We start from the raw sequence: 17,889 nt of genomic DNA, 5'->3' as shown, positions 1-17,889 counted from the left end.
GCAATCTTGTCTCAGAACGGCCTCAATGTCCACAGGCTCTGGTTAGTGGAAATTCTCAGGGCAGGGAGGACTCACAGTCTCCCACAGTCCTAGGAAGGTGTGGAGCACAGGGTGAGCAGGCAGACCTGGAGGCTCCGCTGTAGCCTGAGCCCTGTCCTCTGGCTCATGTCAGGCTTGGTCTTCTGAAACACCCCTGTTCTCTCCGTCCCCTCTGTGTGGTCTACCTCACAGCTGTAGACCTATTGTGCATCTGTAGTACGCCAGTGAGTTTCAAACTCCCTTTCCTGTCTTGTAGAGGCTTTCAAGTGGTCAATTGTGAAAATTCTGCAGGTACCACAGTGCCCAGGTGGACAGGGATATGTGCTCTGACCACATCTCCCTCTCAGCTGCCATCCCTATATCTATGTTTGTATCCATTTTTATAGAAAGAGATCATCTGCACATGTCTGTGTCTTGCCATTGCCCTGAAAAATGTATTTTTGAAACAACCTGAGTCAAGGCACAGGGCTCTTCTTCACTCTCACTTTCCCTTGGAGGTGGACACTGCAGCTGTGGGCAGCACAGGTCTCACGGTGGGTCTTTGAGTTTCTGGGCATGAAGTCTTGGTCTATTTTGGGGAGAGTGTTTAGTTTATGGTCAGTATTACATTGGGGGATGTATTGATGCCGACACACTTAATCTCATGGGTTTATCTCTTCACCCCCTGCCCTGGGTACAAGCAGACCTGCGAGTGCTGATGTGATCTGCTCAGCATGGATATGGGGATGGTGTTCCTCACTCAGACAGGAGTGAGATTCCTGGGAAACTTCTCCCTCCTTTGTCTCTTTAATTTCACCTTGCTCACTGGACGTCACTATAGACCCACAGATGTGATTCTCAATCAAGTGGTACTGGCCAATTTCACTGTTCTTTTTGCTAATTCCATTGTTCTTTTTGCAAAAGGAGTCCCTCAGACTCTGGCAGCTCTGGGATGGAGACATTTCCTGGGTGACACGAGATGTCAACTTGTCTTCTATTTCTATAGAGTGAGCACTGGTGTCTCCTTCAGCACTTTGTGCCTGTTCAATGGCTTCCAGGCCCTAAAGCTAAACCCCAGAATTTGCAGGTGGATCACGCTCAAGATGAGATCACTGTGGTGAGCCGCCTCTGCTGCTTATGCAGATTATGGTCGCCATTACAAGATGGCGCTGGCTCCGCTGTGGTATGTGACAAACAACTCCTTATTTGGGAGAGTTGGCGCATGGTTTTTCAGCACCCTATGAGAAAGTTCCACGTGGCAGCTTCGCATTGGGGCTTGAGATGCTATATTAAGGATTAGTAGAAGAAATATCAAGGGCCTGAATAAACCGCTGAAAGAAGATTCCCGAGTTGTGTCTTCCTTGCAGGCAAGGGGTCGCGACAAGTGGTGCCGAGACCCGGGAACCAGAACTTTCAGCAGTCAGGGGTGGTGCACCGGTTAGTCCCAGGTAAGTGGGATCCGCGATCAAAGCGGGGTGCTCCTCGGTAATTAAAGAGAGAGCAGGGAAAAAATAATAAATAAGACGCTCCTCTGTAGATAAAGAGAGAGCGGGGGGAAAAATAATAAATAAGACGCTCCTCTGTAGATAAAGAGAGAGCGGGGAAAAATAATAAAATAAGACGCTCCTCTGTAAATAAGGAGAGAGCGGGGTTTTGTACTTTCACTTTCTTTATACTGCTTGGAACAGTATGGGTGCTACTTCCTCAAGCCCAATTTTGCTGGCCTTGGATGGGTTACTGCGTTCTAAGGGACTTAAAGTGAAGCGGAGCACATTACAGAGGTTTTTAGAAGAGACTGACTCTGTAGCTCCTTGGTTTGCTTTTTCAGGGAGTCTCACGATTCCCAGTTGGGGCAAATTAGGGAAAGATCTGGATTTCGCTTACAAACAAGGAACTTTAAAGGGTCGTACCATTCCGCTTTGGAAATTAGTGAGGGGGTGTATAATGGATGGTAAATGCCAGAAAGCTGTGAGCGAGGGTCAGGCGGTTCTTGAGCAATTGCATGAAGAAAAATCGGAGGGGTCACATAGTGAGGTAGCAGAAAGTATTAGGAGTAAAAATGGTGAACAGACAAGGGAGTCTGAAGTTAAACAGAGGAGAAGGCTCTATCCGGACTTGACTGAGTTAAAAACTCCCAAGGACACAAGTAGCTCGGACAGTTCTGAGGAATTGGACAAGTTATTACAACAATTACGTAAGACTAAGATAAAAAAGAAAAAAAGGGAAACAACAGATGTAAAAGCCTGCTGTGAGAAGGGTAATAAATCCAGTTCTGGGGAGGTGGAAAATCTAGAGGAGAAGCCAGTACTTGATGCTGCTCCACCCTTCCCCGTGCCTCCAGTAGTTCCGCCCCCATATGTGGGTGGAGTCCAAGGCTCCGGGAGGACTTTTCATTCTCAAGTTTGGAGAACAGTTAATACAGACATGGGACTAGCATACCCAGTTTTTCAGGACAATAATAGGGGAAGGTACCATGAGCCTTTAGATTTTAAAATAATTAAGACTTTGGCTGAATTCGTCCGTACTTATGGTATAGACGCTGCTTTCACTCTTACTCAGGTGGAGGGCCTAACTAGATTCTGTATGACCCCTTCAGATTGGGCAAGTTTAGTCCGAGCCTGTGTCTCCCCGGGAAAATATCTAGATTGGAGAGCATTCATGTTAGAGGGTGCAGTAGAACAGGCTGCTCAAAATCACAGCAGCTATAGTGACAGCCGTAGCAGTGTCTGCTGCTGCAGCAGTTACGGCCGGAGTAGCCATGGCCAGCCAGGTGCAAACTGCTGCCACTATTAATAATGTTATTCAACAAACCTCCACCATACTCGAATCTCAAAACAAAATTAATCAACATATTTTGTCAGGGATTTTGGCTGCTAACCAAAAAATAGATCTACTTCAAGCTCAGATAAAAGAATTGTCTGACCTGGTACTTTTGGGTTGTGTTGACCAACGTGCGCATTTGTGTATAACCTCTGTCAGATTTAATGATTCCAGGAATGCTTCCTGCATCATCGGTAAATATTTGGCCGGAAATTGGTCCATGGTGGCGGAAGACATGATCCAGTCTCAACTGACTCAGATAGCTGTCTTGAATAGTACCCGTGTTGATCCCGTGACTTTGGGTCAATTCACCGATTGGATATCTTCTGCCTTTTCCTTTTTTAAAGAGTGGGTGGGAGTAGGCATTTTTGGTACAATGTGTTGCTTCGGTATGTTCCTTTGTTTGTGGTTTCTCTGTCGCCTTAAGGCCCGCAGTGCTCAAGATAAGGCTATGATCCTGCAAGCTCTTGCAGCTTTAGAAAATGGCAACTCACCTCAAGTCTGGCTTGCGCATCTTAAACAGTAAATCTTTGACATGGTCATTGCACCCCAAGTTATTGTAACATTGCACTGGGATTGACATGTCTTTCCTCGTTATTCTCTTAGTGTTGGAAAGCCCTTGCACTCTGCCGGCCTTGCTGCCATTGCACGCAGATGAGTTCCCACACTAGTGCCTTTGACATGGTCGTTGCACCCCAAGTTCTTTTAACATTGCACTGGGTTCGACATGTCCTTCTTTTGTCTTTCTTCTAGTGCTGGAAAGCCCTTGCACTCTGCAGGTCTTGTTGCCATTGCACGCAGAAGGGTTTCCACACTGGTCTTTAGCTATGGCTTTAAAGCCCGTGCCTTTCTCTCAGGGTGTCGCCAACTTAATTGTGGTTGTCCTACAGAGGTAGTCCCAGCTACCCCCTTTTGTTCACCATCATCACGATACAGGATGCGAGGCAAGGCACTGCACTTGAGTGATCCTGCAGTGGACCGGGACCTCAAGGAGAGCATGTCCTACTGCATGCGGGTTTGACGTGTCCACGTCCCGCCCCATGAAAAAAGGCGTCGGCTGATATGGAGTCAGATCTGGGGAAGGGCCCTCCTTAGGACTGAGCCATACTATGCAGCCATTCTGCACAGTGGGATAGGACCTCTACTCTCGCCTGTATTGTTTTAAGAAAACAGAAAGGGGGAACTGTGGTGAGCCGCCTCTGCTGCTTATGCAGATTATGGTCACCATTACAAGATGGCGCTGGCTCCGCTGTGGTATGTGACAAACAACTCCTTATTTGGGAGAGTTGGCGCATGGTTTTTCAGCACCCTATGAGAAAGTTCCACGTGGCAGGTTCGCATTGGGGCTTGAGATGCTATATTAAGGCTGGGAGGGGCATCCAAGGGAGTAGTAGAAGAAATATCAAGGGCCTGAATAAACCGCTGAAAGAAGATTCTCGAGTTGCGTCTTCCTTGTGGGCAAGGGGTCGCGACAGATCACTACGATTTATCGGCTTCTGCTGTTTCCTCTGCTGGGCCCTGCATCTCTTGATAAATTCATTTCTCCCTTTAATAGTGAATGTCCCATTGAATAAGAAAAATCTCAGTGTGGATGGGAATCACGGGTACTGTTCCTGGGTAGTGCCAGAGAGACACAGCACCTTATACACTGTCTTGTACTTCTCCCCCGACTTGTTGAGTCTGGACCTCACGGCCTGGGCCAGTGGCTCCATTGTCCTTGTCCTGCACAGACACAGGCAGCAGGTTCAGCACATCCACAGCTGCATCCTCTACCCCCCACCTTCTCATGAGGCCAGAGCCACACGCACCGTTCTGATCCTGGTGAGCTCCTTTGTTGCCTTTTATTCCGTCTACACTGTCTTGACCATTTGGATGACTCTTGCCCCCAGGAGAGGCCAGTGGGTCATGACCAGCTCTGTGCTGGTGTCCTCCTGTTTCCCAGCACTCAGCCCCTTTAGCTCATTGTCAGTGACACCCGCATCTCTCAGGTCCTCTATCACTGCAGAGCAAGGACACATGGTATCTCCTAATCCACCTGCCTGGCTAGCGGTCTGTTGTCTTGGATGTATTTGAATGTCCATGTCATCATCTGCTCATGTTTGAAGAGCCCTTATGTCAATACTGTCTGATACTATGGCAAATGAGGTGGCCATAACTTCTGTAGTGTCAGTTCTATGCCAGACTAACCATGAACACTGTGCCCATAATTAAACAAGGATTTATCATTCTAACCTTAGGTTTCTCAGTAAAGAATGTTCAGGATGTTTTATTTATTTTTTTCATTTATATGTTTTGTTTGTCCAGGATATTTTAGAAGAATGTAATGGAGGAAATTTCTGAGTTTAATGTCCAGGAAAGTTTTTTATTTTCATTTTTTAAACTAGAAATTATTGAGGGGACATTAAGAATTTTGAGAATCAGAGTTGTGAAGCATAGATGAGATTTTTAAAAAATTTTTAATATTTATTTTTAGTTATCGGTGCACACAACATCTTTCTTTGTATGTGGTGCTGAGGATCGAACCTGGGTCGCACACGTGCCAGGCGAGCGTGCTACCGCTTGAGCCACATCCCCAGCCCCTTTTTTTCATTTTTTTAGAAACTCATGAAGACTTTTTTCACATTTCTCTGTTTTTTAATTGATTTATTTTAATTGACCAATATTTATTATGTGTATTTATGGGACTCAGTGGAATGTTCTGATCTATTTACATATTGTATAAAGATTAAATCACCTAGTTAATATATCCAACATCTCACAAACTTATTTCTGGTGAGGATCTTTAAAAAATCTGTTTTAGAAATTTTGAAATGCAAACTACATTATTAACAACAGTGATCATAAATCGTTTTCCCCATAATTTCTGAGCTCACTTTTTGGCAGGGGAATGAACTGCATGAGCAGTGTGAGGAAGGCACTGCCAGCCTCAGGGGAGTGGGCTGAGTCTCAGGTGCTTGGAGTGCAGACAGTGGGGAGATGAGCAGGAGAGGAGGGACAGGGAAGTCTCTGGGCAATCCCTTAGGCAGCTGAGGAAATCTGAGTGGCTGTTTAAGAGGATGAGCAGAAGGGATTCAATTGAGAGACTGAAAATATCACTGAGTGGTACTACTGTGCTGTATGTGGAGGCACAGCCTGAAATCCCAGCTACTCTGGAGTCTGAGGCAGGAGTGTGGGTTCCAGGTCTACCTGGAGAACTTGGTGACCCTGTCTCAAAATGGAAAAAAAAAGTGGAGTGTCTTGGGAAGTAACTCAGTGGTAAAGCACCCCTGCATTCAATCCCTAGTTCCAAAATATAAAGTATTAGATATTTAATTTAAGTAGTTTTATTTCTAAAAATAGCACTGTAAGTCTTTAATATTGTGGTTTACATCAAATGCATAGTATATTACTTAGCCCTCAATGAAAATGCACCTTCAAAGCTAATGGATAAAATTAAGCATCTAAATTGTTTATAAAATGTCTCTTGCCTATTTTTACTAAAGTGAAAATTCACAATGCACAAAATTTTATAGAATAAAATCTGATGTTTGAAAGTCTGTCTCCAGAAAATTGAGCATGCTTTTCTCTGCTTTAAAAAATGTATTTAATTTTTTATTGTCTGAAATTCTAGCATCTTACTTGCATTTTTTTGTTCATGAGCAAACATTTGCAATTATACAGTGAAATGCCAACCCTTATTTTATATCAAATTTATGAGTTTTTGTATGTTGTAAAATTATCACAATCAATTTTATTTATCTCTTGTTTTTAAAATTAAAACCTCATATTTTGTAATTATTTTCTGTTTATTTTGAAGGAACATTGAATCAAATTTACCAATCATGGTAGCTTTAATTTCATCAGATTAAACTCAGGAAATGCTTTATGGTTTTCTATCTCACATTTATAAAATATAAACCATGTACGGAAAGGTAATCTGATGGGAAACTCATATTGCCTGTGCTTTTTCTGTTGCTTTCTTTTCTTTCAAATTCAACTTTCCTGAACACTGTGTTGATATTTCAAAAGGGATTCTATCTCTTGACTTACAAATAAAACACTTATCAATTTAAATTTTGTACATAATTTTTGAAAAGTATTTTTAAAGCTACATTAAAAAATTCTGCAACTTTAGTGATACTGCCTTTTCTAGTGGTTTATGTTATTGTTAGAAAGCTTCAGGATTTATACCCGTCGTTACACAGTTGCAATTACTAACAGTGGGGGAAGCAATGTCTTAAAGAGCTCCATTCATTCTTGTGCAATTGGTTTTTCCTGTTCCTGCAATATTTTGTTGGTATGTTGTAAGGTGAGCATTATAGCCTCACTTTAGTCTCTGACGTTGCACTCCTCCATGTCTGAAAACCAGGGGGTCAGAGGAGATGCAGAAGAGGGAAGGGAAAGCTCAGGCCACACCATTTAGGGAATTCTTCAGGAGAGATAGAATAATGACTTGGAAGTATAATATTTGTAAAAAATTTATGTGTATTTGTATGTAATCTAGAGGAAGGAGTGATCATGATGGAGAGGCAGTCAAGGAGTAATCATTGTGCAATTCTAGAAGGTATGGTATGAGTAGACATGGAGGGGTGTTTTCCTCTCCCTGGGGGAGTAAGGGATTGACTGACCTAAGGGAGCTGCCTCCTGGGTAAAACAACGAATTATTCATATTTTGTGGTGCTGGGGATGAATCCCAGATCTCCACATGCTAGGCATGTCTTCTACCACTAAGCTATATCTCCAGAACTTTATTTTTATTTTGATACAAGGGTTTAGGCTGGGCTCAAATCACAATCTTTCTGTTTCAGCCTCCCAAGTAGCTGGAATTACAGGTGTGTCACAGCACCTGGCTATGTTACATTTTTAATGACACAGGTATATTAGCCTCCATCCTATTTTACTTTAGGACATAGGCAGAAAATACAGAAGATAAATTATATGCTAAGTACACAGCAAGCTCATAAACACCATAGAATTCCTCGCATGCAGAAGATCCTGTGTGACAGAAATGTGAAACTGATGCAGCTCAACCAGCCTGGACATATACACCACGCCCACAACAGAAAATTAACATGGAGGACAGGAGGCATAAAACTAGTGTAAGGGTCCGGTGAAACGTCAGAGGAAGAGACCACAAGAGACTGTTTTATGCAACAGCAGAAGGGAGGGTTTATTTGGAGACCAGCATGCTGGGGCTCAGAACTCACTATAGCAAAGAGAGATAGAGCCCTGAGAACAGCTTCAGCAGAGCTTATATACTTTCCCTGGAGAGGGCAGCGAGAGAAGTTACATTTTGTAGTTTGGCAGTTGAGGACAGCTCATTCTGGGAACAAGATTAGCAGACAGTCCACAGTTGGGGACAGCACATTCTGGGAACAAGATTAGCAAACAGTTCTTAAGATTTCAACAATGTTTTGTTAAGCATACAGAAAAATGGAGTGACAAGTACCTATTTTATTAACCTTTCATTTTTTACTTTTTTTTGGTTACTTTTAATCATAAAAGGGATCATTGGGGGGTGTCACATTCCGTGTCTGCTAGTGGGGTATATTGTTGTCTGATTACCATAAGTTTGATTTGTCCAATTTGGGATTGGAGAAAGGAAACTACACGGTTGAGCAAACAGGGTCCTAGAGTTAGCAACAATATAAGAATTATTAGAGGACCGGCCAGGGCTGATAAAAGCGTAGTTAACCAGGGGGACTGTGTGAACCAAGACTCATACCACCCTTTTTGGGCCTCTCTCTCTCTCTGATGCTCTTTAAGGAGTTTTTTTAGTTTACTCATAGATTTTTTTACAACTCCAGTATGGTTGGCATAAAAACAACATTTTTTCCTCAATGTAGCACAAAGGCTCTCTTCTCTCATGAAGGAGAGGTCCAACCTTCGCCTGTTCTGTAAAACAACTTCAGAGAGAGAGGTTAAAGATTCCTGCAAAGCTGTGATGGAGGTTTTTAATATCTTTAAGTTTTGGTCCATTGCTGTTTCTAATTGGGTCATTTGTTGTGTCCCATGGACCAGGGCAGTGGTCTTTGTGCCCACCCCTGCAGCAACTCCTATTCCTAATAAGATGGCTAAAGTGAGGGATACAGGTTCTCGGCGAAACCCGGTTGTATGTTTTTCTATTTGATTTTTAAATGAATCTGCGTCATGATAGAGCACTCTGGGAAACATCTGCACCATTACACAATAATTTACAGAGTTGTTAAATATCTGTGCTGAAATGCAAGGAGTCAACCCTGTGTCACGTGTCCACAAAGTTCTATTATCAGGAGTAAGGAAACCCTGTGTGATGTCAATATTTTTTGTCAGGGTACATAGTGTTGTTTACTTTTAGGTGGAGACCCTATACATAAGCTTGCCCCAGTTACTTCTGGGAGGGTTAACTTAGGATTTTTATCCCAATTACAGGAGGAACTCTGCGCTTTTACTGCATAAGTCCCATCAATTGTTATCCCTTCATAATAAGGAGGAGCAGAGGAGAGACAGAGCCAACAAGACTGAGTGAGGTCTGGTTGTGTGAAATTCAGCACCGCAAAGGCTCCTTCAATTAGTCTCCAGGGGAAGGGGTTGACTTCACTCTGAATTGGGGAAGTAAATGAAGGTGAAACTTGAGGAGTATGGGAAAGTGAAAGGTCCCTAGTAGGTTTAGGTTCGGGTGGTCTATGAGGCCCAATTCCTGGCTTGATGGGATTGGGTCCTATGGCCAAGGGAATTTCTTTTCTCTCAAACCTGATAATGAACCAAAGGCCAAAATCATATCCTGTGGTGTAAACTCGCATTTCATAGGTTTTTCTTGAAAGTCATGCCCAGATAGTTTGGTTTCTTCCTTTGGAGGTGAAGGTTATATTTAAGGGGTTGCATAGGCTATTTGTGTCACATGGAGTAGGGTCAACTAGTCCAGAAGTCCCCGCTTTGGGGCTCCGTTTAAATGGGAGACATTGTTTGGGATTTAACTTAGTATTATTTTTTTTACCCAAATCAGACTGTCAGGGAAGTTTGGGTTCCACCAGACAGCCCTTGTATGCTCACATCCCCATGACTTACAGAAGAAGTCGGCTTTCCCCCACACAGCCGTGACTGTTTGCAGCTTTGATAGTCCGCTGGGCAAACATAATAATCCAGGCTAGCCAACCTACATCTGGCTTGCATGTCCCTACATCCATAATGTTTGTTTCCATTATCTATGGTATGGAGGGGATTTAATGGAATTTTAGTGGGATCTTTTTCATCAGGGATATCCCAATAGGAAAGACCTATAGCCAGCTGACAAATATCCAGGTGGAGAGATGGCCACCAGGTCCCTAAGGGGACTGTATGCGAGATAGACCATACTTTCTGTCCAGTAGGATTTATGATCAGCCATCGCTGCTGAATGGGCTGATGAGGGTTAGGACTATTGGTGGTCAAGGGGAGAATCCATAGCCCTATCCACATGGCGAATACGTAATTTGAGAGGGTTACCAGTTTTTTCCAATTTCCAGCCAGAGTCTGGACAGGGCCGCAGGCTTGAGATGAGAGGCATGGATCCAGGAAGTGATTCCGTCTACCTTTACCGCTGTAGGTGTTATAAGTAGCACCTGGTATGGTCCTTTCCAGCGGGGTTCTAGGGATGACACCTGATGTCGTCTTACATAGATGAAGTCTCCTACTTGATATCGGTGTGGAGTTCCTTTGTCCCCAGGTTGGTAGGCAGTGGCCAGCTGTTTCCACAGGTATCACTGGGTTCTTTCAAGAGCTTTTAGTCTGTTAAGCAAGGGGGTGTGAAAGGAATCGTTAGGTCTTAGAGTTGGGGTCAGGTCCCTTACTGGAGGAGGGGCACCATAGAGAATTTCATAGGGGGTGAGGTTACACAAATAAACAGTGCATAAGGCAGGAGCATATTCCAATCTTTTATGCCGGTCTCCAAGCTTAATTTCGTCAAGGTCTCTTTAATGGTTCTATTTATTTTTTCTACCTGTCCTGAGCTCTGGGGTCTATAAGCGCAATGTAACCTCCAATTAATCCCCAGGGTCCTGGCTAACCCCTGACTTACCTGGGCCACGAATGCCGGTCTATTATCAGACCCTATTACCTTAGGCAAGCTGTATCTTGGAAAAATATCTTCCAGGATCTTCTTGACCACCATTTGCGCCTTTTTTGTGTGTGGGGGGGAAGGCTTTAATCCATCCTGAAAATATATCTATAAAGATTAGGAGATATTTAAGTCCATATCTTGTTGGCTTAATTTCAGTAAAGTCCATTTTCCAAAATTGTCCTGGTCTGGTTCCTCGAAGGTGTCTTCCTATAGGAAGCTCAGAAGGGTAAGCATTAACCAATTGACAGACCCGACAGGCTTTTGTTACTCGTTCAGCTATTTTCTTTTGCTGTGAGCCGGTTAGTGGAAAACTCTGTTCTTGATCCTTTAGGAATGCCTGCAGTTTCTTTGAACCAAGATGAGTGAGTTGATGTACATTTTTAACGTAGTGTAGGGCTTTCTGAAATTGCAAGCTGGGCTCAGTGTAGTCAAGGAGTTCAGTGTCAGTGTCCTTAGATGTTAAGTTGTTGGGGTGCTCTGATGTAGTTAAATCTCTTGACTCATATTTCCCCCGTGTGGAAAGTGTTAACATGGTTACTCCGTTTAGGGCTGCCAATTTAGCCTCTTTATCTGCCCTCCTGTTCCCTACCGCTACAGGATCATTTCCTTTCTGGTGTCCTGGACAGTGCACTATAGCTAGTTCTTTAGGGCTTTGTATTGCTGAGAGGAGGCGGAGGATCTCATCTCTGTTCTTTATTTCTTTTCTCTACGAGGTTAATAGTCCCCTTTGCTGGTAGATAGCCCCGTGTATATGAGCGGTAGCGAAGGCATAGCGGCTATCTGTGTATATGGAGGCCTTTTTGTCTGTTGCTAGCTCTAATGCCTTCGTGAGGGCGATCAGCTCTGCCTTTTGAGCCAATGTTCCCTCCAGGAGGCTAGAGGACCAGATGACTTTAGTTCTGCTAACTATTGTTGCCCTAGCCCACCAATTACCATCCTGGAGAAAGCTGCTGCCATCAGTGAACCATATGACCTCAGAGTGGGGCAGTGGCTGACCCTTTAAATCCCGTCGTATACTGGTTTCTTCTGCCAGTATATGTTGACAGTCATGAGTGATGGGTTCTGATGATTGTTCAGGTAGTAGTGTAGCCTGGTTAAGCGGGGTGGGGGTCCCAATATTATTCTGTTTTTGTCAAGCAATAGGCTCTGATAGTGTGTTATTCTAGAGTTTGATAGCCATCTGTCTGGTGGCTGGCAGATGATGCTCTCTAGGGCATGGGGGGCTATAATGGTTAGCTTCTGCCCCAGCATTAACTTATCAGCATCTTTGATTAGTAGGGCCGCCGCTGCTATAGCTTTTAGGCAATGGGGGCATCCACTAGCCACTGGGTCCAGCTTTTTAGATAAGTAGGCTATAGGCCTTCTCCAGGGTCCTAAAGTTTGAGTAAGCACTCCTCGTGCTATTCCTTTTTTTTCCTCAATGTAGAGAGTAAAGGGTTTTTCTACATCTGGGAGTGCTAAGGCTGGAGCAGATAGTAGCGCCCTTTTGATGTTATCAAAAGCTTGTTGGTGTTTAGGGTTCCATTGGAATTGGGCATTTCCCTTTATCAATGGGTATAAAGGAGCAGCTAAGGTTGCAAACCCAGGTATCCATAACCTGCAAAAGCCAGCAGTCCCAAGAAACTCTCTGAGTTGTCTCTTATTAGATGGGGGTGGTATCTGCACAACGGTTTGTTTTCTGGGCTCAGTGAGCCATCGTTTACCACCCCTAAGGGAATAGCCCAGGAAGATTACTTCTTGCTGGCAAATTTGGGCCTTTTTGACAGAAGCTCTATACCCGAGTTGAGCAAGCTCAGATAGTAGTGCTTGGGTCCCAGACTCACAGTTTTCCTTGGTGTCTGCTGCCAGTAGCTGCTGCAGTCTGGCTGGGCACAATTCAGGAGCCACTTGTCAAAAGAAACTAACTTTATTTTTAGAACTACAAACGCCAAACAAAACAGCTCCTCAGGAAAAACCCTCAGAGCCCAACTGCCACCACCAGCTTCCACAAGCCTCTCACCCTCACACCAGCCTCTCAACCTCCCACAATCCTCTTGCTCTTGAGGCCGATTGGCTGGGTTGCATGGGCAGAGCCAAAGAAGTCCCCCAATGAGCAGCTCCGTTGAGGAGCCAATTAGCTAGATGTTGCTGGGGCCGCTGTGAGCCAATCATCAGCTGGCAGTCTGAAGGGCAGGGAAACAGCCCAATGAACATCACCGCAGAGGAGCCAATCAGCTAGATGTTGCTGGGGCCGCTGTGAGCCAATCATCAGCCGGCAGCTGGAAGTTTGCTGGCAGCTGGATCATCAGCCAGCAGCTGGAAGTTTGCTGGCAGCTGGAAGTTTGCTGGGGCCCCTTTGGCTGTGGCTCTCAACAAGTAGCAGGTCATCCACATATTGGAGTAGGGTGACTTCAGGGTGCATGGTTCTGAAGTTATTGAGATCTCTGTGGAGGGCTTCATCAAAGAGAGTGGGGGAGTTTTTGAACCCCTGTGGGAGTCTGGTTCAAGTTAGTTGACCAGATGTTCCAGTTTCTGGGTATACCCACTCGAAAGCAAACAGCAACTGACTATCTTTATGCAGAGGCAAAAGAAAGCAAAAGAAAGCATCTTTTAAGTCCAGGACAGTATACCATTTTCGCTCAGGGTTCAGGGTGCTAAGCAGATTGTATGGATTAGGTACTGTGGGGTGAATGTCCTGCACTCTGTTGTTGATCTCTCTTAGGTCTTGAATGGGGCAATAGTCCCCGGTTCCTGGCTTTTTTACTGGTAGCAGGGGAGTGTTCCAGGCCGATTGACAGGGCCTTAGGACCCCTAAGGCCAGATATTTCTGAATATGGGGCCTTATCCCATCTTTTAGTTTCTGCCCAGGCTTCTGGGTAATCTGTTATCCGTTTCTGGGATAGCTTGTCTGTTTGATCAGTCTTGGGGGGTGTGAAGAGTTGATGTTCATCTTTTACTGACATAGTTAAAGCCATGACTATAGGAGTTTTTACTGAAGGATTTAGAAATTCCATTTGGGGGCCTTCAGGGTTAAAAGTTATTCTGGCCTGGAGTTTGATGAGCAGATTTCTGCCCATCAATGGGGCTGGGCATTCTGGGATCACTAGGAAGGAGTGATGGACTTTTCCTTTTCCCAGGTCCATGGTCCTCTTAGTTGTCCAAGCTCGATATTTACTGCCGTTAGCCCCTTGAACTAGAGACCTTTTAGTTGATAGAGGGCCCAATGGAGCCTTAAGGGCTGAGTATAGTGCCCCTGTATCCACTTCAAAGTTTACTGGGGTTCCCTCCACTTCAAAAGTTACCCTGAGCTCGGGGAGGGGATCCGAGCCCCGACTTTCCTAGTCATCCTCCAGAGTTAGAATGGCTGGCTGGCATGGCTGTTTCTTTCTAGGGCACTCTTTGACCCAGTGTCCTTTTTCTCTATAGTAGGCACACTGATCTGAGGCCAGATGTGGCTTCTGGCCTGAGGCCAGATGTGGCTTCTGGCATGGGCCAAGGTATCCCTTTCTGTCTCCCTGTCTCTTAACTTTTGGCCTATTTGTTGTTATGACCAGGACCTTAGTCAATACCTCATTTTATTAACCTTTCACTAGCATGGTGGACATGAGGCAGAAATCTAGCATGGTGGATGTTAGGAGTCGCCCCGGCTCCAAAGACTAACTTCCCCATCCCCCAAGAAGAGCCATCCAATGGTGAGCGCTGCTGGCTCACATGATCCTGCCGTCCAATGGTGAGCCCTGCTGGCTCACATGATCCTTACCCACCAATCAAAAAGCACCCCATGCTAACTGTCAAACCACCCCCAGCTCTATAAATTTGCAGAGCTGTTCCTCAATAAACGGGCATTTTCTCCAACGGCAAGGCTTGATCATTCTTTCAGTGGACATGAGGCACTAAAACTGTTGGGAGTTGCCCCAGCTCCAAAGACTTACTTCCCCATCCTCCAAGAAGAGCCGCCCAATGGTGAGCCCTGTTGGCTCACATGATCCTTACCCACCAATTAGAATAGCCCTGCTGGCTCACATGATCCTTATCCACCAATCAGAAAGCACCCCATGCCAACTGTCAAACCGTTCAACCATTAAACTGTCATAACTGTCAAACCACCCTGGTTTTATAAATATGCAGAGCTGTTCCTCAATAAACCAGCATTCTCTCTGATGGCAAGCCTTGATCATTCTTTTAAAAACAACATGTGCAAAGCATACAGGGCCTGTGAGATCTGAAGGGAAGTGCTAACACCACAGCACTGACAGATTTATGTGACCGGCATAACAAGGCAGAACCCCCAGACCTGACATATAGGTCCCACATGTACATACCAGGAGAGACTGAATGTACAGAATATGGCCAGCCAAATATGAAAATAGATCTTTTTAAAGAGAGAATTTTATATATATATATTTATCTTATTTTCTTTTTTAGTTATTGGCGGACACAACATCTTTGTTTGTGTGTGGTGCTGAGGATCGAACCTGGACCGCATGCATGCCAGGCAAGCGCACTATCGCTTGAGCCACATCCCCAGCCCATGAAAATAGATCTTGACTCAAAACCTACACAGTGTTCAGCCATGAGAGCTGGACTTGGTAAGTAACTGCCAACTTCTTTAAAAATTGTCCCTGCTTTCAACTTAAGACCAACTGGAGGAAGCCCATAGGTTTCCTAAACCAATCACACAAGACACCCAGCTTCTACTTATCTCCCACTTTGCCATGCCAACTGCCTCCCACCTGGGCACACATGAAGCATTTCTACTCTCTTATTGCCTTGGAGTCTGCTGAATACAAGTAACAGTGCATGAATCCCTTGATACAGTATGCTCAGAATGCATAGCCTTTGCTTGTCTCATTTATTTGATCTTCATTCATTTCCACAACACAAATGCACAAAATGGTGATTTTCCATGGACTGAGTGTGATAATACAGGCACAGCCTAATTTAAAGAACATGCAACTATTCTTTTCAGGGTTTATGATGTGCTGATGGTTAGAATTGGGAGATGTGTTCATACCTTGAAACAACAGGAATCTCACAGTTTGATTGTGAGTTCAGGAGGTGATAAGCAGTTGGAGTCTGGTAGTAAAAGCCTTGACTCAGAAATGGCTTCCCATATGGGAGACTTTTCTTTCAGCCTCAAGTTATGTACAGAGGCTCATTCTGCCTTCTCTCTCTTTTCACAGTATTAGTGTTTGAACCCAGTTCCTAACCCATGGTTAGGTAAGGGTTGTAACACTGAGTGGTTAATTTTTTATTTTAAGACAAAGTCTTGAGTTTCCCAGGTTGGCCTTGAATTAGTGATCCTCCTTCCTCAGCCTCACAAATAGCTGTCATCGCAGGCATGCACCACCATACCCAGCCTTGTTTCCTCTCTCTTGAAGCAGACAGTTCTTGGGTATAGAGTGGTTCTCAGGTGTAACCTTTGAGTGATTTAGGGCAAGGGGAATCTTAGCTTCCTGTGTGACAGATTGATCAAGGAGCTGGTTATGGGTGTAGGTCCTGTATTGCTTATTTGGTATATGAAATGTTATTGTTTGAGATGTCTCCCCAAACCTCCTGTGTTAATGTAGGAATGTTAATGGGTAAATTATTAGATTATCAGAGCTGTGACATGATCATTAATTTATTTGATGGATTATCCATTGGATGGATTAATCATTTGAATAGATTGAGTGGTAAATACAGACATGTAGTATGTGGCTGATGGAAGTAGGTCACTGGTGGAATAACATGCGGGTTTATATGTTGTCCTTGGTATATTTGATTGCTCTCTGTGCTTTGTGGCAGCTGGGAGTTGAGCAGCTGCCTCTGCCATGCCCTTCTGGCATGATGTTCTGCTTTACCTTTAGCCCAGAGCGATGGAGCCAGCTAACCATGGACTGAACCTCTGAAACCATGACCCTGTATTGAACTGTTCCTCCTCTACATTGTTCTTGTCTGTTATATTTGGTCACATCAACAAAAAGCTGACTAATAGAGGTATGCTCCTAGGCTAGCCCTATGTGTTAGCTTGGCCAGGTCCCTGGCTCTGGACTAGAGGTGAGACAGAGCATCATGGCTGAAGGGCACAGCAGAGGAAAAGTACTCAGTGCAGGGCAGTTGGGAAGCAAAGAGGGAGAAAGTGGAAGGGGATGGAGGGAAGATGGACCCTTCCAGGGCACACCCCCAGTGACCTCCTTCCTCTAGCCACACCACATTTCCTATAGTAACCACCTCGTCAGTTCATTCAAACTAGGGTGGACTGATTAGGTCATAGCTCTCACAGTCTAATCATTTCCCCTCCAGACAGTCCTACATTAACAAGAGCTTTGGGGGGGGACTCTTTAACACCATAGAAAGGGAAATCTGTCCGTTGTCAGGTCATCAGCACTCGAGCAGCAAGAAAAAAGATAATAATAAAATATGGTTATACACCTAGCCCTGTGGTGCTACTTGTCAAATTCACCATTTAAGTTCTTGTCTTTCATTCTAAAGATGAAATCTTACACCTTCCTGCCCCAAAAGATTCCCCACATGCGACATCCAGACAGGGTCTTGATTCTTCTCACAGGCTAACTCACCTCTCCAAGCAACCACGAGGTACCCAGACAAGGCAGTCTTGACATGACGCTGCCAGCAAGTGGAGGTGACTCAGAAATGTTAGGCAGCATACCCCAGTTCCCATGCCCTGGTCTACACAGAGCAGCACGGTTAGTTGCTGCAATCATGATCCCTTCCCTCCCCTGCAAGTGGAGGAGGCTCAAGGTGAGGATGGTGGCTGTGTATTCCAGCAACTGTGGCCCAATGGACAGCTCAGATGGCCTGGGACACATGGTCACCTGGAGGGGCCTTCTCCCCTATTCTGAATCCACCCATAGGTGCCAAGGCCACTCAGATCCTCCACCTCAGCATAGAGAGCACAGATGTGGCCCTCCTCCCTCCATTGTTTCCCTGGAGGAAGCCTGGTTTCCTGTTTGGATCAGCAGCCTCCAGGGTGGTGAAATGACAGCTTTTGCTTCTGTGGTCTTGCCTAGTAG

The 17,889-nt window shown here is 44.8% G+C and overlaps 2 protein-coding genes across 2 annotated transcripts in view; both read left to right on the top strand.

Annotated features, from left to right (window-relative positions):
• Window positions 1–751: 751 nt before the first annotated feature.
• On the top strand, window positions 752–6,439 carry LOC144370986 (vomeronasal type-1 receptor 1-like). Its single transcript, XM_078033015.1, is given in 3 exon segments — window positions 752–1,132; window positions 4,314–4,792; window positions 4,795–6,439. Coding segments are annotated over 3 exon segments (933 nt in total). The 5' UTR covers window position 752; the 3' UTR covers window positions 4,869–6,439.
• LOC101957881 (uncharacterized) overlaps window positions 1,329–17,889 on the top strand; it is a 32,922-nt gene continuing 16,361 nt past the window's right edge. Inside the window, exons 1-2 of the mRNA XM_078032936.1 lie at window positions 1,329–1,466; window positions 15,299–15,462. Of these exons, the coding sequence (XP_077889062.1) occupies window positions 15,405–15,462 (58 nt within the window). The 5' untranslated portion in view covers window positions 1,329–1,466; window positions 15,299–15,404. The remainder of the gene's footprint in view (window positions 1,467–15,298; window positions 15,463–17,889) is intronic.

The sequence above is a fragment of the Ictidomys tridecemlineatus genome, chromosome 15 (genome assembly GCF_052094955.1).
Source record: "Ictidomys tridecemlineatus isolate mIctTri1 chromosome 15, mIctTri1.hap1, whole genome shotgun sequence".
NCBI lineage: Eukaryota > Metazoa > Chordata > Mammalia > Rodentia > Sciuridae > Ictidomys > Ictidomys tridecemlineatus.
Note: the sequence above shows the minus strand (reverse complement) of the source record. Positions and strands in the feature narration are given on the sequence as shown.